Raw genomic sequence first — 23731 nt, 5'->3', positions numbered from 1 at the left:
AATACGAAAGAACGAAAGAAAGAGCAAGTCTTGGCATTACATTGTCTATGGATATTGGTTTACCCTTTGTCTGTTTGATAAAGTTCTGGGGTCATGGTTTTTAATTAAAATAAAAGAAGGTTATACCTGGTTTCAGCGCATAGAGTATGGAGTACCGAGGTGGCAAGTATGGAAGAGGGTTGTTCAAATATGCCTGTCACAATTTCCTCTTGTAATTAATACCGGAATACACAAGAGTTGCATCATTGTTTGGTGCTGCTGTTACGGTTTGAAACTATACTCCGAATACCATATTGCCTTGTACGGCTCATGATATGTTGTATTGAAAATTGAAATTGCCTTGCCAAGGAATTGTTGCCAAATGGGGCCAAATTGCATTTTAAGAATTATTGCGAAACTTTTTTTTTTCCGTTGTTGTTGGTGAGGCTGTCAACTAGTATTTTCTTGTTTAAGTTACGGTACCGTAGTAGCAATCGCCGTGCTTCACTTGCGCCAGAACGAACACAGTCGGCAGGAATGAAACAAAAGAAGGGAAGGAAAAATTTTTCATATTCCAGTATTGCTTTGTACAACTGATCCATGTTGTCGGTAAAAACTCGACAGACTGCGTTAAGTTGCTTTTCATATTTGCTCGACATAGATGAATGGTAATATCTTGGGCCAAGATTAATTCGAATAAAATGCTATCACGTGTGTGTTGATGCTTCCTGATATGCTTTTTTTTGGAATATTAGACTCTATACTGTAAGAAAATTGAAACTAGCTTAGACTAATAATTATATATTTCACTCTCATCTCATAAAAATCCAAATGCCTTATTTTAAAATTTTTTTTAAGGTTTGTGATTTCGTGGCTAAATCGCCGTATTCTGACGTCAAAAAGCCCCACTAAAAAAACGCGTTTCACGATGCATCAACAACATTCAGTATAAAAATTGCCGTTCACTAAAAACTGGCGGGGGCAGAGATCAATCTCGGTATATAAATAAATAATCTATCTAAATCTAAACTTCCCAATATCCTGGGAACAAAAAGTGCATCTTTTCCAACAACTCCTTTTTAACCCCATGTGGACTAGTACTAACGGCATACTTCATACTGCCTTGGATATCATCTCCGATGGTTGATCCTTTAGCGGCAAATTCATCAATTAACTTGGCAGCCAATTTACAAGCATTAGCAGAATTGGCCTTCAAGTTACCAACCACAGTTTCAACAGTAACTGGTTCTTCACTTTCATTCCAAGAATCATAATCAGTAGACATACAAATCATTTGATAGGCAATTTCTGCTTCACGAGCCAACTTGGCTTCTGGTAATACAGACATGTTGATAACTGATCCTCCCCAAGTTCTGTACAATTTAGATTCAGCCCTGGTGGAGAATTGAGGACCTTCCATACAAATAATGGTTAAATCTTCACCCTTGTTTGTGTTTTCTTTGGAATGTAAAACTGGGGATGGGTTTTCATCAAAAGCTTCTAAGAATCCTTCACTTGGAATAGCATCTCTGATCAATTGGTTCAATTTCAAATCAAATGGTTCTCCAAACATGGCATGAGCAACAAAACCTTTTTCAAAGAAAGTAGAAGGCCTGATACCTTTGGTTCTATCAATGATTTGAGTTGGTAAAACAAAATCTCTTGGTCTAATTTCTTGTTGTAAAGAACCAACAGCAGAAAAAGAAATGATGGCCTTAACACCCAATTTCTTCAAAGCGGCAATATTAGCCCTTGAAGGGACATCACTTGGTAATAAATCATGATGTTGACCATGACGAGCCAAAAATGCTACTGGGAATCCCAGGTCAGTCTTGGAGATAGTGATTGGACCTGATGGGAACCCCCATGGAGTAGAAATGGTCAATCTTGCAACAGGATGCAAATTTGGTAAATCGTATAAACCAGTACCTCCAATAACTGCTAAAGTGACTGGGCCATCATAATGATGAGGTAATTTGGCAAGATCAACTTTTTCTCTATGAACAGACATTCTAACTAGGTCTTTGAGTCTATAACGGGGGATATGTGATACACGAGGGTACTTGATTTTGGAAAAGGTTTAAAAACAAAAGAAGAAAAAAAAAACCACCAAATGTTGATATTTCTATTTGAGCCCACGAGTTCAATCTCATCAACAAACTGTGGCAGAAAAGGTTAAAAATTTCGGTGGAGATTTGACTCTGCATCCAACGAAAAAAAAAAAATTAAAAATATTGTAGGTCGTGTAAAAGGTGCTAATTATTCTGTTGTCCTTTATTGTTTGCCATTTGCTCAACAGTAGGAGAAAAAAAAAATAGACAAATGAAAAGAGAGACAACCATACAACACATATTAGCAAATTTAGTTATTATATATCATCGTCATTACCACCAGGAATATCATGTTGACAAGATTGACAGTATCGAAGAACTTACCATGTCTCGTGAGATGTTTATCAAGTAGTGCACACTTATGCCGCAGTATACCATTAGTATCTGGATCTAAAAAAGTACCTGAGAAACAAAAGAGCAAAACTACATCTGAGGAACGAAAAGTGTTTGCCCGTCCAAAGGTTGTATCTGGAGTTAAGAAAGAAGAAAACCCATCGATTTCTAAAAATGTATACCTTCCATTATCAGTAATGCCAAAACTACCAAAACATCTTGAGGCAGACGTGAAGCCAGTAGGAGTTAATTTTGAAATCCCCGATAATTTTATCAAAAAAGCCAAACCAACGGAACCAAAAACAACGAAAGAAACACGTGATTCTGTTGATAAAATCGATCATGCTATTAAACATCCTGATAATGATAAAGCATTAATGGGGATTGCCAATACCATCGCTCATTTTATTGATCCTGATCCAAATAAGATGTATCCATCTACAGAACATCCAATAAGAAAAACCTTCTCAGGTATGAGTAAAATAAACCCTGCATTAGATAAAATATCAGACGAATATTTATGGTCAATTTTACCAACACAGAGTATGTTTGGTGTCCCACCATATCAAAAGGATGATCCATTAGGCTTTGAAAAATGGGAACAAAAATTCATAGAAGAAGAAGAACAAAAACGTAAACAAGAGGAAACTGATGAGAAAGAATATGAACAATTTATGGCTGATTTGAATGCATCCGAATCATTTGTATCTTCCAAGGGTACTCGTAAAAAGGTAGATAGAAAGTTACTTAAAAAGTATAAAAAAATGAAGAAAGACGGTAAACTTCCTAATTTCAGTCCCAAGATTGTTATAACTATAGAAGATTGAGATTTCTTTTTTTATAATATGTTAAATGTATATAGTTGTTCCGGGTGTTAAAACAAGGAAAAGTAAAATGAATGATGAAGTTGTTTATTTATATATTTATTGTTTCTAATCTATTTAAAGATATAGCAAAATGAAATGAAATTAAATAATAATAAAAAAAATGAATGTTCATGATTAATAGCGTCTTGTAAGCAAAATTACTCTACAATGTTTAATTCAACATCGCCGTAACCAAATTTATCTTTATTCTCTTCATAGACTCTCTTCAATTCATCCACATATAGTTTATGATACTTGTCTAGTAATGCTGGTGGGATTTTGGTTTTAATTGATGATGTTTTAACCTTCTTTTCACCTGATTTAAACATATCAGTAATTGATCCACTCTTTTTCATTGGCACACTAGCTGATTCTTCTTCAGCAAATTCTTCAGGATGTTCTTGTTTGTATTCTTTTAATACATTGGGTGGAATATAAACTGGTCTACCAACACAAATGTTTATAGGATTTCTAAATGGTAATAATCCAAAATCATAAATAAATACCCCACGAGCACTAAATAATGGGATTGTGAAATGAAAAGTGGCCTTCATCCATTGTTGGAATTTATACAAAAATGATCCAGGAGCAGGTTGTGCCAAACGATAAACATCAGCTTCACCAAAGGCAAATATTGGAACCAAAGCAACATTACCCAATTCAATAGCTAACTTGACAAATCCTTTACGTTTATTCAATACAAGTTGAACTTCACGTTTTGACTTAGACTTGTCTAGTTTACTCTTTTCGTTTTCCTCTTCTTCTTCTTCTTCTTCAGATTCATCACCATGAATATCTAAACTTTCTTTATAACCATATCCAACTCTAGCATGTTTGGCAATCATGTTGTTAAGTAATGATTCTTGTGCACCCCCAACTACTAGACAAACTGAATTATCACCATTGTTAATCAAACTTCTTATATTTCTTGCTGATGCACTTGTTATTCCCAAAGACATTAAGTAATCACGGTAAAATGGAAGGGCAAACTGGTTTGTAAGAGTCAATGGGAAAATATTACCAATACCAGGAAATAATCTCTCACCCTTCGAACTATCATGGAAAAATGGCTTCAACCATTTCGAAATTGGAGTGTATGGTTCATTTCTTAATGCATTATTAGCAAATAATCCTACAACACCCATAGAAATGACACCATGAGGGTGGTATCCAAAAATATATCTGGGACCAATAGGAGCTTTTTTAAATATTTCCGGTTTCCCCAGAGCAGTATCATTCAAACGTTTCTTTAAACCAAAAAACTTAAAGATCTTATCAACTTTAGTTCTGCTGTGTTCAGACACCAAATCTTGTTCATCATCATCATCAGAACTGTCACTGCTATCATCTACTGGGATCTCACTAAATGTAGGTTCCAAATCAACCGTCTTGTGTACTTCAATAGGGAAATATTTCACAAACCAATCCCAAAGTATAAAATTCTTAAAAGAATTACGAACACGATAAGCAACTTTCCCATTAGATGGAGTATGTAAATCAAATCCATACCACCAGATGAAATAAGGGAAAATGATGAAGACCCATCCCAATATCCCCATAGAAACTGTCAACAAAAACAAGCAAATAAAGAATGGAATACTTACACAATGCCAAACAACTGCCAACGTTTCAAGTCTATGAGATAAAGGGGTATTTAATGGAGCAACATTTATAAATGGTCTCTTCTTCTTACCATTCCGTGGTGTTTTCTTTACTGTTGGTGGAGGTGGTGGTGTTGAAGAAGGTGTTTCTGTAGGTTGTTTTCTTTGCCTGAGTTCAGATTCAAAAGTACCAGTACTTTCTACTTCATCGACATTTGTCTCCAATTCTGTAGATGTAGGACTATCTTCCTTGTAATCCTGTGTCATTGATCAATGGTGTTATTGGTGGTGGTGGTGGTGGTGTGTGTCTATCTGTGTGTTTATGTGTGAACTAAAGGAAGAAAAAAAAAGGGGCACGCAAATTTGGCAATTGTAATGAAAAAACGGGAAAAAAAAAATTAAGATTAAACCGACTTTAATTACACTCCCCACTTTTCAAGTTGAACTAAACTTACTGTAAGTAGAAAGTAGTAGGAATGTTCCTAAGTTGTATGAATACCTGTAAATTTCAAGCACTTAGTTAAACAGAAAGAAATAGGGAGTGAACAGAAATTATCTTTCCTGACATATATATATGTGTGTGTTAGCCCACTACTTCCCAATAGATAGACAAGAAAGCCAATGAATTATTGTTCAATTAAGAATGAAACTTCCTTAAACTGGAAATTAACTCTATGACAATACGTAATTGTTACTTACCTAACAATATGTTATTGTTCCAAAAATTCTTTGTGGTGTATATTTTATTCACTACAAAAAAAAGAAGGTATAACAAAGTACAACCTAATAAACTAAAAAAAAAAAATAATAATAATAATTATGAACAAAGCTCAGTTAGTTGTGCCAATGTTATGCTTATCATCCTCGGTTAAATAATGTTAGCAAGCTCATTTCTTGTGTTTATCTGAACATCAATAAACTAGTTCTTAAGGTTTGTCATAAAAGACCATGGCTTTAAAGTCATTTGAGTGTATAATTGTTTAAAGTTTAATTTAACCAATCACGTGATTCGGCAGATAACTACCGACTCATTTAAAGATTTTCTCTTTATTGACTTTTTCACACGAACGTCTAAAAAAAAAAGATGTGAAAACAACCACCATGATATTGCCATACGAACCAAGAGAACATACAGGGAATTATGACCAGGACAAAAAAATTGAGTCCAGATGATGATATGGATATTGATAATGATTTTTCAGCTGACGTTGAGGATTCATCTCCTGAACCACAAAGTAATGACGATGATTTAAAAACACATTATTTTATCACTCCGAATACGAATAAAGATCCATCATTATTATATCGAGTTTATTGTAAACTAACAAATCAAAAATCAGGTGTCACGAAACATGGAACCCCATTTTTGAATTTATTTAGTGGGAAAGAATCATCTGCTGACACCCAACATCGTTTTGATTTATACAATCAAGTATGGCAGCATCAATTAGAGAAAATTCAATCTATTTTGAATAATGCAAACAATGATTTATTTCAAGATTTAGTCAAATTTATAAAACTTGGAACTTATGATAAGTTATCAGTAGGATATGTTCAATTGACGTCAAATACTGCTAATAACTTGAGAATTTTAGAAGAATTTTACGGTTCCCTTGAAAAGAGAAAAGATTTTGAATATAAATTGATAACCCTTAATTCAAAAAATTTCACATATAACATCAAGACTACATTAAGAGATATGGTTAAACAATTCAATGAATCATTTAATACACCTAGAGAAAATTTCCGACTCAATTATGACCTCGATACCATTGCTGATTGGTTTGATGCAGAAGAATCGAGAAATACTAAACTTGTACTTGTTCTAGAAGATACAAATTTAATTAATAACCAATTACTTAATCAATTACTCAAAGTTTTACAAGCATATGTCGGTCGAGTTCCAATTAAGATTTTGATGGCATTATCGTGTGATACCGTTGGTTCGTGGATAAATAGTAACGTGGCTAATGAATTAAGAATGTGTATTGAAGGGTACAAGTTTAAGAGTAATGATAATAAGAGTTTGGGTTATATTATATTAAACAATTTATTTTTAACTCCGGAATTGACTTCTGAGAATCCGTTGTTGATTAACAGTACCTTGAGTACAATTATTCTTAATCGATTTGAAAATTCAAATAATTCTGTTGATGCATTGATTGCAGAAATTAAATTGTGTTATATGATTTATTTCTACCAACTGCCATTGTCAATCCTTATAGAAAAAGATCCACCATCTGAGATTTACGTCGATGGGTTGAGAAAATTACCATCATTTAAGAAATATATTGAGGTGAAACTACATCAAGGCGATCCACAAGTTGCCGAGTTATTGCAACAAGATGATGCTGTTGCTAGACTATTTCAACAGGCTCGATCAAATTTCCGTAAGTTTAAGTTGATTGTGATGAATGCTATCAATATCATTTATCAATTGCATCCAAATAAACCAAAACAAAAATTTGAATTGTACAAGTTGTTGATTAATGGTAAACTTTTGAATTCCAAATATTTGTTTGAATGTATTAAAAATTTACCTAAACTTCCTCACGATATACTAGAAAGGGTGATTTTGGGATTGACAGAGAACTGTATAGAAGTTGAAGGAGATATCAAAGATGACCATCTAATCCGCCTTATCAAAGATTTGGGAACACTTGAAAACTTGCATGATATTAAAGAAGCTGTTCAGAATTATTTAGATAATCAATTATTGAGTCTGCCTCTTGATTATTTTGTTTTCCATGAAGTTTTCACTCTTGATGGTGGTACTATTAGTGAGAAACATGGTAAAGTACAATTAGAAGAGAATTATGATAATTTAATGAGTAATTTAATTCAAGCAGAATTGCGTGGGACTATAGAAAGAGGATTGAACCAAAGCGAGTCCTACCTTGCGAATGAATTGATAAACGTGAAATCAAAGTGTTTGCCACCAGTATTGTGCCATATTTTCAAATTGTACAAAGAAGCACCATCTAAAATCAATATACTGGATTTCTACCTTGCATTCAAAGCTACATTAGATGAACAAGAATATTGTCCACCAGGAGAAGATTGGAATAAAGTCACGTATGCTTGGTTTCTTCAGGCTGTTCAAGAATTAAATCATGTCGGGTTGTTACATCTCAAAACAGATGGTCTTGAAAAAACAATCTGGAAAGGAGTATAGAACTAATTGTTTATCAAAAATTAAATAAATTATTTATCCAATAACTTGAGAATCTTCATGTTGAATTTGTTCATCTTGTAAATTTTCCTTTTCTTTAGCTTCTTTCTGTTCTTTTGCTTCCTCTTGTTTATTAGCATCTAATTGGGCTAGTTTATCAGCATCAGCTTTAGCATCTTCTTTATTACTTTCATCAACTTTATAATTTGAACCTTTATAAAATTCAGAAATCTTATCACTTGCCGAATTAGAGGCGGTTTTCATTGATTCCATAACCAGATTATGATGTCCTGAAAATCCGGTAATTCCTAAAAGCATAAGAAATGCCGCTAAGATAGAAAGCATGATTATTCTTTGCGATCTAAACATTCTATTTGATATTTGAGTGGAATTAGCAATCATTATGAATAGTTGGGTAATTATATAAAGAAAGAAGTACATCTATAAAATGTTGAGCTTTTGTTCCCTTGCTGCATTATTTTATTTATATAGTGGTACAAAAGAACGTGTACTTTGACTAAAAATAATGTTATTTTTATATCCGAGCTATCCACCCGATCTACCGACTGCAAAAAAAAAGGGGGAGATCAACATCAACAACAACAACAACAACTACATGGATAGAACTGTGGATTAGCTTGGTGAATAATTATAATCACTCATCCATATTTCTCCTAATTTTCTATAATATTGTTTTTCTTTTTTAGAATATGAAATAACTAATCCTTTGTTTTGTTTGTTTTTACCATTTCCGATTGAACTATAAGCACACCAAGTATATCCTCCACAATATTGGTTCATATGTTGCCATGCTTTACGTGGTTCATTTTTATACTCTTCATTACAGAATATATTTTCTGGTGGAATGATTGCACTTTCTATCAATAATTTACTTTCCCAGAAAGATTTGAATTGATCTATGGTTCGTAAATGTGTAAATCTATCTTTTTTGTTAAATTCTTCTTCAAAATTTACTTTCTCTAATTGATTACAAAACTTGAATCCTGAATTAAACCATAATAATGTATGATTATCCTCATCATTTATATGTGCTGGATGATTAGAACATATTTCTTTAGATATCAATGACTCTGGAACAGTTTTCAATCCTTTGATTCTTTCTTGATATGGAGTTATTTGACCTATTGCTGCTGCGGGATGTTTATTAAATTCAAAATTTTCATCTCCTAAAATTGAAAGTGATAACCAAAACATTTCTTTATCTCCATAAATTCGATCGGTAATAGGATGGAAAAAATACATATTTGCCATTATTAAACTTTGTCCAAAATGTGACTTTCTATTAATTAATACTAATCCACTTTCCATTATATGACTTATTTTTTGAGAAAATAATGGCATATCCATGGTTTTATTTGAAATTTGTGGTAAATCAAATAGTTTTGAATCCATATTAGTATTCATCAATTTCAAAAACATTGTTATATCATGACCAGGACGATATTCAGCAGTGTTTCTATCTCTATAAAACAATGTACCTGATTTCTTGTATTTCTTCAACTTGAAAAATTTTGCTGGTTTTTGAGTTAAAACAGTATCAGCATCAAGTAGTATGATTTCTTGAAATGTGTTGAATAATACTGCAAGGATTTTATGCCCAAATTTATCAAACTTGTGTAAGTATTTTTCTTCTATTGCTGGTGTAACATTAACTAATGTGACGTTTTGATGGGGTTTCCCTTGAAAATCAGAAGTACTTGCTTGTCTTAGTTGATTCTTGGTTACATCTGACAACCCAGTATGAATGATCTGAATAGGTAATTTATTATCAAGATATCTCAACAAGTGAATTAGTCTAATACAATCGTCTAAGTGAGAATCAGAAATTGTTATCACTATTCCTTTACCGGATAATACATTCTTTTGAGTGTGTAAAAAACTATTAGAATCAGCTTCTAATGTTGTTATTTCACCAGTTAGTAACAGATCATAGTAAGGAAATTTTTGTGTTAACCAAGGGAATATTTTTGTTTCTAAAGCTTTAACATTGGCACTATGACGTCTTGGTTTGAAATGCTGAACTTTCCCATTCAAATTTATACCTGATAGTAGTTGTTTTTGTTCTTCAATAAAACCATTATTTCCATCAATATAACATTTGTTGAAAATTTTGACGTGCAAGAAATAATCATGTAATAATTGTTCATCAGCCTCGTTTTTCATCTTGGCAATCTCATATTTGACCCTGATCCTATCTTCCAATTCATTTCCTTCAAAATCATAGAATTCATCATCCAACTCTTCTTTTAACTTATTAAGAGAATCTCGACGGTATTCATCCCAATCTAGATAATTAAACTTGTCGTATTTGAAATCGTATTCTGGATCAACAATAATACCATTTTTCGTATCAACATTTGAGAAATACAAGTCGCATCGTTCCTGTAAACTGTAGTCTTTCATAATGTGGAACAACTCTGCTTGAATATTATCAATATCCTGAAATATCTTGAGATATGTAGTTGATTCGGATTCATTAATATTTGTTTCAAATTTGGGATAATGGGAATCAAGGAGATTGGAGATTTCATTTTGGATTTCTAAAGGTATCACATTTCTTGAAAGATAAAAATTGAATTCTGAATATTTCCATATCACAAGTATACAAAATGATGTCCACAGAAGTAAGCACAAGATCATCCATCTTTTCAGTTGATACAAAGTTCTACGTTTTGAAAATAGCATAGTTAGGTATTGAAGTCAAAAAAGAAAATTAATTGGTTAACAAACTAAAAAGAGAACAGTGATTCCTTTTATAGAATAAATCGGTCTTAAAATCTACTCGGATGAACTTAACGAAATGAGAAAGAAAACTCAAAAAGCTTTTAAATTAACTAATGCAGTAAGGTGTGGTATTGTGGTATCGTTATACTTTAAATGTTATTCTTAGGCTATACAGAACCTACAAACTCTTGAAATCCTGCGCCCTTTAAAGTTTAAAAATATATTCCAAACCTTATCCATCTCAACCAAAAAAAATGAATAGCTCCTGCAAATGCGATGCGAATTACATAACCATGGGCAGTACATCGGATTGGAATATCCTTGGGGGGACTCTATAATTGGTGCGTCCAGTAGCAATAATTGTCGAATAAGCCACATACCACGCGATGTGTTTCACTATTGTGCTGGATGTATACAAAAAGATAAACTAAATATAGATTGCGGCCGTATCTGTGCGATATCTCGTATATGTAATTATTTTTGTTTTTGCAGTTTTGGGATTTGTCGAGTATGAAATGGCCAAATAATTCTCACACGTGCTTACTAACACGAGATTTGGTTATCTTTGATTAAAGTACACGACAACTGTAAACCAAAATTTATGAATATTAGAGTTGCGTTCTATCACAATGTAAGGGCCAAACCTGTGCTACAATGCAATGATAACAATAAAAAGCAGGTTATTGTTCGTGCAAGTATTGTTTTTCTTTTTTTTTTCAGTATTTTTGTATATTATGTCCCGCTATTATACAATTGGTTTTTAAATTTGTGTGTGTGTAGATATGTCTCCCGCTTAACATGTCGACCCTAAACTTCCTTATTTCTTATTACGTTTAAACATCTTTGAAAAATCTGGAATTGGGATTTCTTTAGGTACCCAATAACTGTTTTGAGGATTAGACATACCTGCGAAAGCTTCAAACCATCCTGAGAAAGCATTAATAACACCAACAATACCACCAGCTTGTTTAACTTTATCACTATCAAGTAAAAATCCAGCAGCAAGTAAAATAATTGTTAAATCTAAAGTACCTAAAGCCCAAGCAAATGATACAGTAGATTTCAAAGTACAAATAAATAACATGGTTGTAAAAATAGCCCAACCAACAGACATTAAACCAATAGCCTGATTTAATTCTGCAGGATTTTCAGCATAAGCTTCTTGAATACCAAACGCTGGAATGAAAATAGCTGAAAAACTTAACCAAAATGCACCATAAGAAGTGAAAACAGTAAGAATAAAAGTACCTACTTGAGAACCAATTAAAAAGCCCCAAACACCTGCTAAAAATTGAACTAAACCACCCATGAAAACAAATAATCCAACAGCAACATTTGGAATCTTAATACCTTTAACACCTGCAAAATAAAATCCTAAAACTAAAATGTTCATACTGGTTGCAATTAAACCTATTGGAGCAGGGTTACCAAAATCATGTTTTGGATAAGGAGAAAGACCAGGATTTAAAGTACCACCAAATGCTTGCATTAATTCATGACGATAATATTTGTGATCTCCAATAATCACAAATTCACCTCCATCACCAGCAATACTACATGATTTATGAATAGCAGTTGGAGCTGTTGTTTCATCTTTTCCGACATACTCAATATGATCACCAATGGAAATTGGTTTATCAGATGATATCGATTCAGTTGTAGACATTCTTGGTTGCATATGCTTCGTTATTATTGGTAATCAAGACAACTCAAAAATAAAAAAAAATAAAAATTTGAATTGGAATATTTTGTGTTTATATAGTGTTGGACTTGAGGGTACTGTTTGAGGGTAAAATTATATTGGGTTTATAATAGTGGAAATACATGAAACATTATCCCGGGTTTTGTATGGTTTTGTGTCAGTCTCGTGCATATTCCCGTCTCGTAAATTGATGAAAATCCGGTTTTTGTTTCTCTGGGGTACATTTGTATGTTATAAGCAATGAAAAAAAGGGGGAAGAACAAGCTTAAATTAGTATGTCCACACTCCACTTTAAACTGAGGGGAGGAAGTGGGCTTCGATTACGGAATTTCCTTTTTTGTACATTATCCTATATAAATATTCGAACGTTTCCTAACAATTATATTTGATTGATTTCGGAAATACAAAAAGTACTCAAAGTGTTGGGTGGTTCTCCACTTCATGAAAAATACATCTGCAAGGGATTACTTCACGTTAATTCTTATATACGTTTCCTTATCGCATTGAAAACTTGATAGGTCCTGTATTGATAAGACGTCAGAAGAGACATGCCCCGGGGAATGGATATGGAAATACTGAAAAATATTTCAGAAATAGTTGGGGAAACGATAGGCTTCTGGAGTATTTCCTATGTGGTGAGAGATATCTACCATACAATATAAGTGGCTGAATAGTTTGGGTTATGATATGATATTCCCCTCAAACAATAAGGCGGTAACACGTTATGAATATATCCTCGTTTCTATTGGTCAGTAGGATATCATAACAAGACCGCGGCTAGTGTAGCTGATATAGCAAGTATTCGAGAGTCCTAGTAATCAAATCTATAAACAACCGTATGGTATCGGAAATTTGGTAAACTTCAACGAAAAAAAAAAATCACTACACAAACATTTACTGTAGGAAATTTACAGAATTTCCACAAAAAAAAAAAAACCCCAAACAAACAAGTATCTTGTTGGTGAGCCAAGATGCAAAAATTATATTAGAGTTAATATCGATCTCTTATTGTCTTTATGGTTGCAAAAATTTTTAATCAATAGAATATGAAGTTCCTAAACGTGACATTTTTGTCGTATGTATTACAGCCGATAAACGGTCCGCCACCGGCATTAATTCAAGTCACCTGGTGGTGCGACAATAACCGAAATTTCATAGCCATAGAATCCGCCAGCCTTAAAACCAACGTAGAAAACAACAGTTTCATTGAGTCATTTTCACTGTGATTTGCCATTCCTTGAAAATGACCGGTTCCGGGTGAATATTAATAAGAATATTCATCATTATATTATGTTATAAATACCGTTGTCATTGACATGAACTGACTATCTTGAATAACCGAGATTCACCTATTTTTCTTTTTCTCTCTCTCGTTCTTTCTTCCGTCTTAACTCCAAGTTTTATCAAATTTTTCATTTTTTTCGCTCTTATTGACTCATTACAAAGGAGGGAAGAAGAAGAAAAAAAAAAAAGGATTCATAAACCACAGTTATTTCCTAGAATTTTTATAAAAAAGAATTTAATTTAATTTATTTTATTTCATATAATCAATTATTTAATCATTCAATCATGTCTGCCCCATTAGATGCTAGTAAATTGGAAATTACCAAAACTACAACTCCAAAAGAATTATTACCAAAAGAACAATTAGTCTTTGGTAAAACTTTCACTGATCATATTTTAGAAGTTGAATGGACTAAAGAAGAAGGTTGGGGTACTCCAACCATTAAACCATATCACAATTTTTCCCTTGATCCAGCTACTGCTGTTTTACATTATTCATTTGAATTATTTGAAGGGTTAAAAGCTTACCGTGATAGTGATGGAAAAATTAGAACTTTTAGACCAGATAAAAATATGGCAAGAATGAATAGATCAGCTAAAAGAGCTGCTTTACCAACTTTTGATGGTGAAGAATTTATGAAATTGGTTGATAAATTTTTACTTCTTGAAGAAAGATTTGTTCCTACTGGTTATGGTTATTCTCTTTATTTGAGACCAACTTTAATTGGTACTTCAATTGGTTTGGGTGTTAGTGCTCCAACTAAAGCTTTATTATATCTTATTGCTTCTCCAGTTGGTCCATATTTCAGTGCTGGTTTCAAACCAGTTTCTTTAGAAGCCACCAATTATGCTGTCAGAGCATGGCCAAAGGGTGTTGGTGCTTATAAATTGGGTGCCAACTATGTCTCCTGTATTGAACCACAAATGGAAGCTGCTAAAAGAGGTCATTCCCAAAACTTGTGGTTATTTGGTGATGAAGGTTATATCACTGAAGTTGGTGCCATGAATGTTTTCTTTGCATTTAAGAATGCTGATGGTAGTAAAGAATTGGTTACTCCACCATTGGATGGTATGATTTTACCTGGTGTTACACGTGATTCTACTTTAGAATTGACTAGAACCAAATTATCTGATGAATGGACTGTTAGTGAAAGAAAATTGACCATGAATGAAGTTAAAGAAAGAGCCCACAAAGGTGAATTAATAGAAGCTTTCGGTACTGGTACCGCTGCTATTGTTTCCCCAATTGATAACATTGAATTTGAAGGTGAACATATTAAAGTTCCAGTTGATGCTGGTGCTTCTGGTGAACTTGCATTGAAGATCAATAACTGGATTCAAGACATTCAATATGGTAAAGAATCTTTCAAAGACTGGTCCAGAGTTGCCAACTAGACTAACTAGGAGGGATTTTAATAGAAATAGCTGTACTGAAAAATCAACCGATAGTTTTCATTAACCGTATATATATATAAATATAAAAGCATTTTTGTGGAATCTCTCTCTCTTCTTGTTCTTCTCCACAATTTGATTTGCGGCCAAAAACCAAATTCGTATTAGATTATTTGACATTCTAGAGCAAATGACATCAGGATTGTAAAATGCCTTAAATACGGATGTTTATAACCAATGGTTTGCTGATCTCTCCACTGAAATGTCAGACATTAAAGTTTATGGCACAAGTAAAAACTTTGTGGGGTAGCGGATTACTAAAATGTTTACGGCGTTTTTCTCTCTCTCTCTTTTTTTTTTTCATTTACATTTTCAGCCATTGATTATGGCAAAACCGGTTACAAATAGCCGTATTCTGTTCACTCTAATTATTTTTTCATTTTGCACCTGACCTTCCCTCTTACTCTACAGCGCCAAACCTGTAAAAGAAATGCCCTAGCTTAATGGACGTAAGGAACTATGGAAAGATAAGTGGAGATTAGTAAAAGGCGAAATGAGGCAATTTTGTTTCAACATTAGCAAACATATTGGTGCTTGACTGAGAAATAGACAAATGAAAATCAATGACTAGTTTTAATATTAATATTATTCACAATTATAATCATTATTATAAATCATATTGAAAATAGGAAAAAAAAAGAAAGGATAAAAGAAAAGAAATAGAAAAAGAAACAGAAAATATACATTGATTGTTCCTTCGGGCAATTTTCCGAAGATAAGCTGGATTTTCAACGTTCAGATGGATTGTTTCCTTTGGCGACTATCCCACTAGCGATAGATCATAGTAGACCATAAAGAGTAGATGACGCGATGATTGTTCAATAAAGATCACTTACGATGGTATGCACGGCATTCGACTGACCTTGATATGTTCTTTTTTTTTTATAAAGGATAAGCGTATCATTAATTAACAGATAAGATAAAGCAGGTTAGGAACACAAAATACAAATTGCTCTCATTCAACTTTAAAAAAAGGAATCGCTTTTCCAACGAGCAAACGCGCGCGCGTGTGTGTGTGCAGGCGGGGGCCAACGCCCGTGCTCGTACCAATCAGGCCGCACCACCACAATTATCAATTTCTTTTTCAGTATTCAATCAACGAAGAGATTAATCTAATTGTTCAGGTTTCTTTTTCTTGTAAATGAATGTGAACCTAATGAACTGTCATACCCATTTTTTTCTTAGCCTTATTGATGTCCCGACTTATCTATGGAAAAATAGGCAAAAAAAAGAAAAGGTGCTTTGTAAATTTCTTCCGTCCAATTAAACTCATCATGTAAAGACAAAGTCGAAAGTATTATCAAAGCAGATTAGAATATCGTTTATTTGGTCACTTGTAATAATTTATTATTATTATTATTATTATTATTTTTTTTTTACAATATCGTGTCCCAAATTGAAACGAATTTCAAATGATGATTGTCGGCAATTTAGTTCGTAGATAATTCACCAACTTTGTAGATCATTGGAGGGTTAAAGACAAAACAAGAACAACAACAGAAAAAGCCTCACCATATTTCCAACCCCGTTATCATATATTCCTGTAGAGGTAGTTAAAATGCAATTATTATACTTGTCGATTATCCCTCTTTGTAACCCGACACTAGAAGGAGTAGATATCAAACAATCAGCTTCATTTTTGATTCATTAGTTCATTTACATAATGGGACTACAGAAAATCCTTTACGGCGTTTTGCAATTTTTCTTTGTTTTCGATTAGAAAGAGAGACAGAGAAATAAAAAAAGGCTGAAGTTACACAAAACCGTTGCCTCGATAAAGGAAAAAATTTCTCTTTCTTTTTTTAATTTTGTTGCTGCACTTGATAAGGAACGCTTTACATGCACCACCACCAACCACTCACTCACCCATCCACCAATTAACAGTTTATACAGTGGGTTGAAGAGAATATACAGGAATTTTTGGGGCACAATTTTCGATTTCATTTCTTTTTTGACCATTAATTATTATTTTATCTCTTTGTCTTTGGCATTCATTGTATCAAATTATATATAAACACCCTTAAAGTACCTTCTCCCTCCTTCTTTTATTTTTGCAATTTTTATTTTATTTTTTGTTTGCTCTTTCTTTATATTCTACATTAATTCTTTTTCTTTCTACTTTGTTTTTAATAATAAAGACTAACATACAACAAGCTAATAGAGAAAGTCTTATTAACATATAATCATAGTCAAAATGCCTGAAAAAGAATTAGATTATATTAGATCCACAGAAGCTGCTGGATCTACTGAAAAAGACGGTGGTGTCTACATTGATGCCTTTGATAAACAAGATTCAGAACCACAAAAGAAAGGTTTTGCTAAATTCATTGATGGTTTCAAAAAAGCCGATGCTGAAGAATTGGGTATTGATCCAAACTTATCTGAAGCTGAAAAAATCGCCATCATGACTGCAAATTCCCCATTATCTAGATCACTTAAAAATCGTCATTTACAAATGATTGCTATTGGTGGTTCTATTGGTACTGGTTTGTTTGTTGGTAGTGGTTCTGCTTTACGTACTGGTGGTCCAGCTGGTCTTTTAATTGCATATATCTTGATTGGTACTATGATTTTCTGTACTGTTATGTCCTTGGGTGAATTGGCTGTTACTTTCCCTGTTTCTGGTGCTTTCGTTACTTATAACTCTCGTTTTGTTGATCCAAGTTGGGGTTTTGCCATGGCTTGGAATTATGCTATGCAATGGTTGGTTGTTTTGCCTTTGGAATTAGTTGCTGCTTCGATTACCATTAAATATTGGGATGCAGATACAAATCCGGCGGCCTATGTGGTTATTTTCTATGTGTTTATTGTTTTCATTAACTTTTTTGGTGTTCGTGGTTATGGTGAAGCAGAATTCATCTTTAGTGCCATTAAAGTTGTTGCTGTCTTGGGTTTCATCATCTTGGGTATTGTTTTATGTGCCGGTGGTGGTCCAAAAGGTGGTTACATTGGTGGTAAGAATTGGCATATTGAAGGTGCTCCTTTCCCTAATGGGGCTAAGGGTGTCATGACTGTTTTTGTCAATGCTGCTTTCGCTTTCGCTGGTACTGAATTGTGTGGTTTGGCTGCTGCTGAAACTAAAAACCCAAGAAAAGCTTTACCAAGAGCCTGTAAACAAGTCTTCTGGAGAATTACTTTGTTCTACGTTATCTGTTTGACTTTGATTGGTTTATTGGTTCCATACAACGATGACAGATTGTTCAGTTCTTCTTCTGTTGATGCTGCTGCTTCTCCATTCGTTATTGCCATTAAGAATGCCGGTATCAGTGGTTTACCATCTGTTATGAATGTCGTTATTATGGTTGCCGTCTTGTCTGTTGGTAACTCTTCTGTCTTTGGTTCTTCTAGAACTTTGGCTGCTTTGGCTGCTTCTAACCAAGCTCCAAAGATTTTCGGTTACATTGATAAACAAGGTAGACCATTAATGGGTATTATTTTCCAATTGCTTATTGGTTTATTGTGTTTCTTGGCTGCTTCTCCAAAAGAAGGTGATGTTTTCAACTGGTTGTTGGCTTTGTCTGGTTTGTCTTCTATTTTCACCTGGGGTTCAATTAACCTTTGTTTGATTAGATTCAGAAGAGCTTTATATGCCCAAGGTAGAGACACCAGTGAATTGGCTTTCACTTCAGTTGTTGGTGCCTGGGGTGCCGGTTGGGGTTTACTTTTGAACATGGTTGTTGTTTGCTTGCAATTCTGGGTTGCTGTTTGGCCATTGGGTGAAACTCCAAGTGCTGAAGCTTTCTTCAGTGCTTATTTGTCTGTTCCATTTATTCTTGCTTGTTATATTGGTCATAAACTTTGGACCAGAAACTGGAAATTGTTCATTCGTGCTAAAGACATTGATATTGACACTGGTAGAAGAGAATTGGATTTGGATTTGGTCAAACAAGAAGTTGCCGAAGAAAAAGCTTACTATGCTTCCTTACCAATTTACAGAAGAGTATGGCACATGTGGTGTTAAACATGTATCTCCTCCGTTTCAGTTCTTGTTAGTTTATAGTTTTTAAATTTTAGATTCAGAAAAAGATCAAAAAAACGAACAAACAATCTAAAAAAAATTTTAAGAAAAGGTGATTTTTTTCTATATATCCTTTCTTTTATTTTAATAATGTACTAGTTTTATTGTATTAGAAGTTCTCATATTGTAAGAATTTTGTAGAGTATTGTCAATTTGTTATCGCCGCAACTACGACGATCTTTACACACGTGAAAAACTAAAAAAAAAATTATTCACAATCAATTTTCTCCCCCGATGAGGTTATCTCTTCTACAACAACAACCTACCAAACAAACCGTTTAACAATGAAGATAAAAACCATTAGTAGATCATCAGATACATATGTTCCAGTTAAGAACACTCAAGAATCAGCTCTTCCACGTAACTTAAACCCAGCATTACATCCATTTGAACGTGCAAGAGAATATACTAGAGCATTACAAGCAACTAAACTTGAACGTATATTTGCTCAACCATTTGTTGGTCAATTAGGTGATGGACATCGTGATGGAGTTTATGGATTATCTAAGAATTATAATACTACTAATCAAGTAGCAAGTAGTTCAGGTGATGGTATAATCAAATATTGGAATTTAACTGATCGTTTAGAAACCGCTAGTTTTAAAGCCCATTATGGTATGGTTAGTGGGATTTGTATACATAATAATCAAATGTTTAGTTGTGGTGATGATAAAACCGTTAAAGTTTGGTCAGTGAACACCGATGATTTTGACCACAAGATCAACGATGATGAAGTTTACACTAATAAAGGATCTCGAACAACTGGTGGTAGTAGTAAGACAAGTGGTGGGTTGATTAAAACATTTATTGGTGAACATTCATTCAAAGGTATTGATCATCATCGTGAGGATGATTTATTTGTCACTGGTGGTGCAGCAATCCAATTATGGGATATTAACCGTTCTAAATATATCTCCAATTTAAGTTGGGGATGTGATAATATCAATACTGTTAAATTCAATCAAAGTGAAACTAATATAATAGCAAGTACAGGTTCGGATAATTCCATTGTATTATATGATATCAGAACAAACACACCAGTTCATAAAGCCGTGACAAGTTTAAGAAACAATGCCTTGTGTTTCAACCCTATGGAACCTTTCAACTTTGCATCTGCTTGTGATGATACTAATGCATATAGTTGGGATATGAGAAAGATGGAAAAACCAAAGAAAACATACAAGGGGCATGTTGCACCGGTTATGTCAGTGGATTATTCCCCAACAGGTCAAGAATTAGTCACAGGAAGTTGGGATAAAACTATTAGAATTTTCCCGGCATTGAATGGAAGATCTCGTGATGTTTATCATACCAAGAGAATGCAAAGAGTATCAGCTGTGATGTTTACAACTGATAGTAAGTACATATTGTCTGGTTCCGAAGATACAAGTATACGTGTGTGGAGAGCTAGATCAGATCAAAGAAGTGCAGTTAAATCAGCTAGAGAAAGAGCTAAGTTGGAATATGATGATAAATTGAAAGAAAGATATCAATACATGCCTGAAATTAGAAGAATTGCTAATCATAGACATTTACCTAAAGTGGTTAAGAAAGCTGAAGAAATTAGAAGAAATAGTTCAAAGAAGTAGGTGTTGTATTATTAGTGTATATATATATATTATAAGTGAAAACTATTAAATCGTTTGTTGGCTGAATAGAGGACATAAACTAGACATATATCACATAATAGACATAGCCCAGCAATTACAGTATAAGTGGCACCAAGTCCCATTGAGCTAATCATCTTGTCGAGTACTCCTGTAAACAATGCAGCCAATAAACATCTCATTAAATTGAGACAACTAGCGGATCCACTACCATTATTGGGATATAAATCCACCAACATTGTAGTACATATAGCAACCAATACTGATGCGGAAAATGATACCAAAATTGTAGATATTATTATGGAGATGATATGACGTTTGAATTGTATACACCAACCAAAAATAACCAATCCTATAATCATCAATGTTGCTGGAACAATGGTTAAAGTAAGTCTTGTTGAAACGATATTAAATGGAGGATGTTCATTAATGGATAATTTTTCCACATGTTCATCATATAATCTTTTCCTGTATCGGTAATACCAATTCAATGATTTCCCCACAAGTAATGATCCTATAAAACATGCAATTCCTTGTGGTAGATATATCAAACCCACATGCATTACTTTATAATTATACTTATCTGACTCCAATTCTGTAGATAAAGATGTAAGAACTACAGTCCAGGCAGCAAAATGTATACCCAGGGGTAGTAATGTACAAAATACATCAACTTGGAAAAATATTCTTAATGGACCAAATAAATCAAACTTTGTCATGGGTGCTAATGTAGATGTATCGTTAGTTAATTTTGATTTCAATCTTGGTAGATAAATTAATGCTGATTTGCTTAATATATTCTTGGGGATTATAGAACCATTCCCAACTATTCTACGGGAAGTTTCAGGTAGCACGAAAATGGCAGTTATAAAAGTGATACCACCTCCAATTGTTAAAAATATGAATATAGATCTCCAAGTATTAAATCCAGTGATTAATGCTGCACCTACTAATCCACCAATACCGTTTCCAACTAATTGTAAACCAGAAACGGCACCTACCATCCCACCACGGGTGGCCCTAGTGCACACATCACCGGCGACTCCAGAACTAATCGATATCACGGGAGCAATTCCGGCTGCTTGAATACAACGTAATAATGCTAATAACCAGTATACATTGGTTTGAGAAAGAGCTATACAAGAAGCACAAAATATAATTAAACTTGCTAGTATAACAGGTCTACGACCAAATGTATCTGCTAAATTTGAAGAAACAGTAGGTGCAATGCCTTGAAATACTAAATATGCTACCACTGAGATATTCATTACTGATGATGTTGTATGGAAATATTCAGTTAAAGTAGGTAATGCTGGAAAATAAATAGGACTTGAAATAGTACTCCAGAATCCAACTGAAGAAAGGATTAATATAAGTATTAGTCTATCTTTAGAATCAAATATCGAGTATGGTGGTGGTGCCTCATGTTGTGATTCAGTTTGAATAGCTTCCAATTCCTTGGGAAGCTCCTTTGTAGTCATTTATAAGCTATAGGAGTTTGACCATATGTAACTGAGATCCAAGAAATATGTTTAAGGATCAAATAGCAAGAGAAAATGATGGGTTTATCTTTGGATGGTCTTTTTTTTTGTTTTATTATTGGTAAAATATAATGAGAGCGGAGTTATGTGACAAGCTGCATAAAACAAAGACGTTGAGGCATCAAGAAAAAATAAAAAAAAATAAGAAAAAAAGAAATTTAAAATGAGAAACGGAGAAAATAAAACTCAGATTGATTGATAATTAAAAAGTTGCACATAATGTAACAATCCTACTCCGAAACAGGTACAACACAATGTTGGGTTCCTTCATCATCAAGAATGTACCCCGGGAAGGTGATCTGTTAATTATATGTGGGGGGGGGGAAACAAGATGGGGATGGATAATAATTTGTTATTATAACTTCGTTGCTCATTTTATTGAGCAATTAAAGTCATGGAACGGAATTATCAATTTATTGTGTGCGGAATTGCCTTGTTATTCTCCGACATTTAGAGAGCGCCGCAATTAACAACCACACACATGGCTACAATTGTTTGAATAAAACCTTCAGATGGTTAGTAAACATCCCCAGTGATTTTGACCTTTCCAAGCAGCATGGTGTAGCCATGGTGAAATTTATTTCCAGATTAGGAAATTATAATCGGGATTATCTGTTTTTTTTTTTTTCAATCCATGTGAAGAAAGCATGATCAGAGATAAAGGTACAGAATGTGGCTTATCGAAAATCAGTAAGACCCAGAAGTGAATATGGCTCAAAGGAAGTTTCCTATTTATGTAGTTGCAATTTTAGATGGAAGAAAGTACAAGGAAAATGAATCGGTTACGGTGTACCGTTGTTTCTGCAAACAAGTAAATTAGTGCCAATGTGTCAAAAGAAGTGTACTCTCATGACATAAAGATCTAAATCTTGTCAAATTGATTATGAGTTTATGACAAGTAGCGTGTGATTGTTTTATCGTGATACACCACTAACCAATTGTTTATACTCGCTATGGCTATATTTGTTGTATTCAGAAGTGCTATACTTACTCCAAATATAATGTGATTATCTACGAATATTATGAATATCAATGACTCTCTATTTTAGACTTTGAATATTGCAGGAACGTTTGAGTTAAATCAATTCATTATATAATCACCCGGAAGGAGAAACCAAATAAAAATAATAACCCACAAACAAGCCACCATAAACTTAATTGTAATAATAATACTAATAATAATAATTATTATACAACGATAGATCAGAAGTAAATCCCATACTACTCACCATCTTCTAACCTTTTTATATGATTGGGATGATTGGGACAAGAACTCAACTCTGATTGGCTGCAACAATTCACCATGGATCTTTTTTTTTT

At 33.5% G+C, this 23731-nt stretch overlaps 11 protein-coding genes across 11 annotated transcripts; 5 read left to right on the top strand and 6 right to left on the bottom strand. All coding sequences in view use genetic code 12, as the record gives it.

The window, feature by feature from the left end:
- Window positions 1-1003: 1003 nt before the first annotated feature.
- MEU1 (S-methyl-5-thioadenosine phosphorylase) lies at window positions 1004-1990 on the bottom strand (the record flags this gene model as incomplete). The annotated part of the gene is made up of 1 exon (XM_002546687.1): window positions 1004-1990. One exon carries the CDS (start codon window positions 1988-1990, stop codon window positions 1004-1006), a length of 987 nt encoding a protein of 328 aa, XP_002546733.1.
- A 390-nt stretch (window positions 1991-2380) lies between these two features.
- On the top strand, window positions 2381-3250 carry CTRG_06210 (uncharacterized protein; the record flags this gene model as incomplete). Its single annotated transcript, XM_002546686.1, has 1 exon — window positions 2381-3250. One exon carries the CDS (start codon window positions 2381-2383, stop codon window positions 3248-3250), a length of 870 nt encoding a protein of 289 aa, XP_002546732.1.
- Window positions 3251-3447: 197 nt separating this feature from the next.
- Window positions 3448-5157, bottom strand: CTRG_06209 (diacylglycerol O-acyltransferase; the record flags this gene model as incomplete). The annotated part of the gene is made up of 1 exon (XM_002546685.1): window positions 3448-5157. One exon carries the CDS (start codon window positions 5155-5157, stop codon window positions 3448-3450), a length of 1710 nt encoding a protein of 569 aa, XP_002546731.1.
- An 874-nt stretch (window positions 5158-6031) lies between these two features.
- ORC3 (origin recognition complex subunit 3) lies at window positions 6032-8065 on the top strand (the record flags this gene model as incomplete). The annotated part of the gene is made up of 1 exon (XM_002546684.1): window positions 6032-8065. The coding sequence occupies one exon, from the start codon at window positions 6032-6034 to the stop codon at window positions 8063-8065; it is 2034 nt and encodes a 677-aa protein (XP_002546730.1).
- A 33-nt stretch (window positions 8066-8098) lies between these two features.
- On the bottom strand, window positions 8099-8503 carry CTRG_06207 (uncharacterized protein; the record flags this gene model as incomplete). The annotated part of the gene is made up of 1 exon (XM_002546683.1): window positions 8099-8503. The coding sequence occupies one exon, from the start codon at window positions 8501-8503 to the stop codon at window positions 8099-8101; it is 405 nt and encodes a 134-aa protein (XP_002546729.1).
- Window positions 8504-8695: 192 nt separating this feature from the next.
- Window positions 8696-10768, bottom strand: MNN14 (Mnn14p; the record flags this gene model as incomplete). The annotated part of the gene is made up of 1 exon (XM_002546682.1): window positions 8696-10768. One exon carries the CDS (start codon window positions 10766-10768, stop codon window positions 8696-8698), a length of 2073 nt encoding a protein of 690 aa, XP_002546728.1.
- An 856-nt stretch (window positions 10769-11624) lies between these two features.
- On the bottom strand, window positions 11625-12485 carry CTRG_06205 (acetate uptake transporter family protein; the record flags this gene model as incomplete). The annotated part of the gene is made up of 1 exon (XM_002546681.1): window positions 11625-12485. The coding sequence occupies one exon, from the start codon at window positions 12483-12485 to the stop codon at window positions 11625-11627; it is 861 nt and encodes a 286-aa protein (XP_002546727.1).
- A 1593-nt stretch (window positions 12486-14078) lies between these two features.
- Window positions 14079-15188, top strand: BAT22 (Bat22p; the record flags this gene model as incomplete). The annotated part of the gene is made up of 1 exon (XM_002546680.1): window positions 14079-15188. One exon carries the CDS (start codon window positions 14079-14081, stop codon window positions 15186-15188), a length of 1110 nt encoding a protein of 369 aa, XP_002546726.1.
- Window positions 15189-17439: 2251 nt separating this feature from the next.
- GAP2 (amino acid permease) lies at window positions 17440-19206 on the top strand (the record flags this gene model as incomplete). Its single annotated transcript, XM_002546679.1, has 1 exon — window positions 17440-19206. One exon carries the CDS (start codon window positions 17440-17442, stop codon window positions 19204-19206), a length of 1767 nt encoding a protein of 588 aa, XP_002546725.1.
- Window positions 19207-19547: 341 nt separating this feature from the next.
- On the top strand, window positions 19548-20852 carry CTRG_06202 (WD repeat DCAF13/WDSOF1 family protein; the record flags this gene model as incomplete). The annotated part of the gene is made up of 1 exon (XM_002546678.1): window positions 19548-20852. One exon carries the CDS (start codon window positions 19548-19550, stop codon window positions 20850-20852), a length of 1305 nt encoding a protein of 434 aa, XP_002546724.1.
- A 29-nt stretch (window positions 20853-20881) lies between these two features.
- Window positions 20882-22351, bottom strand: QDR2 (Qdr2p; the record flags this gene model as incomplete). The annotated part of the gene is made up of 1 exon (XM_002546677.1): window positions 20882-22351. The coding sequence occupies one exon, from the start codon at window positions 22349-22351 to the stop codon at window positions 20882-20884; it is 1470 nt and encodes a 489-aa protein (XP_002546723.1).
- Between the last annotated feature and the right edge of the window lie 1380 nt (window positions 22352-23731).

Source organism: Candida tropicalis (assembly GCF_000006335.3).
Source record: "Candida tropicalis MYA-3404 genomic scaffold supercont3.12, whole genome shotgun sequence".
NCBI classification, from domain to species: domain Eukaryota; kingdom Fungi; phylum Ascomycota; class Pichiomycetes; order Serinales; family Debaryomycetaceae; genus Candida; species Candida tropicalis.
This window is presented reverse-complemented; position numbering and strand designations above follow the sequence as displayed.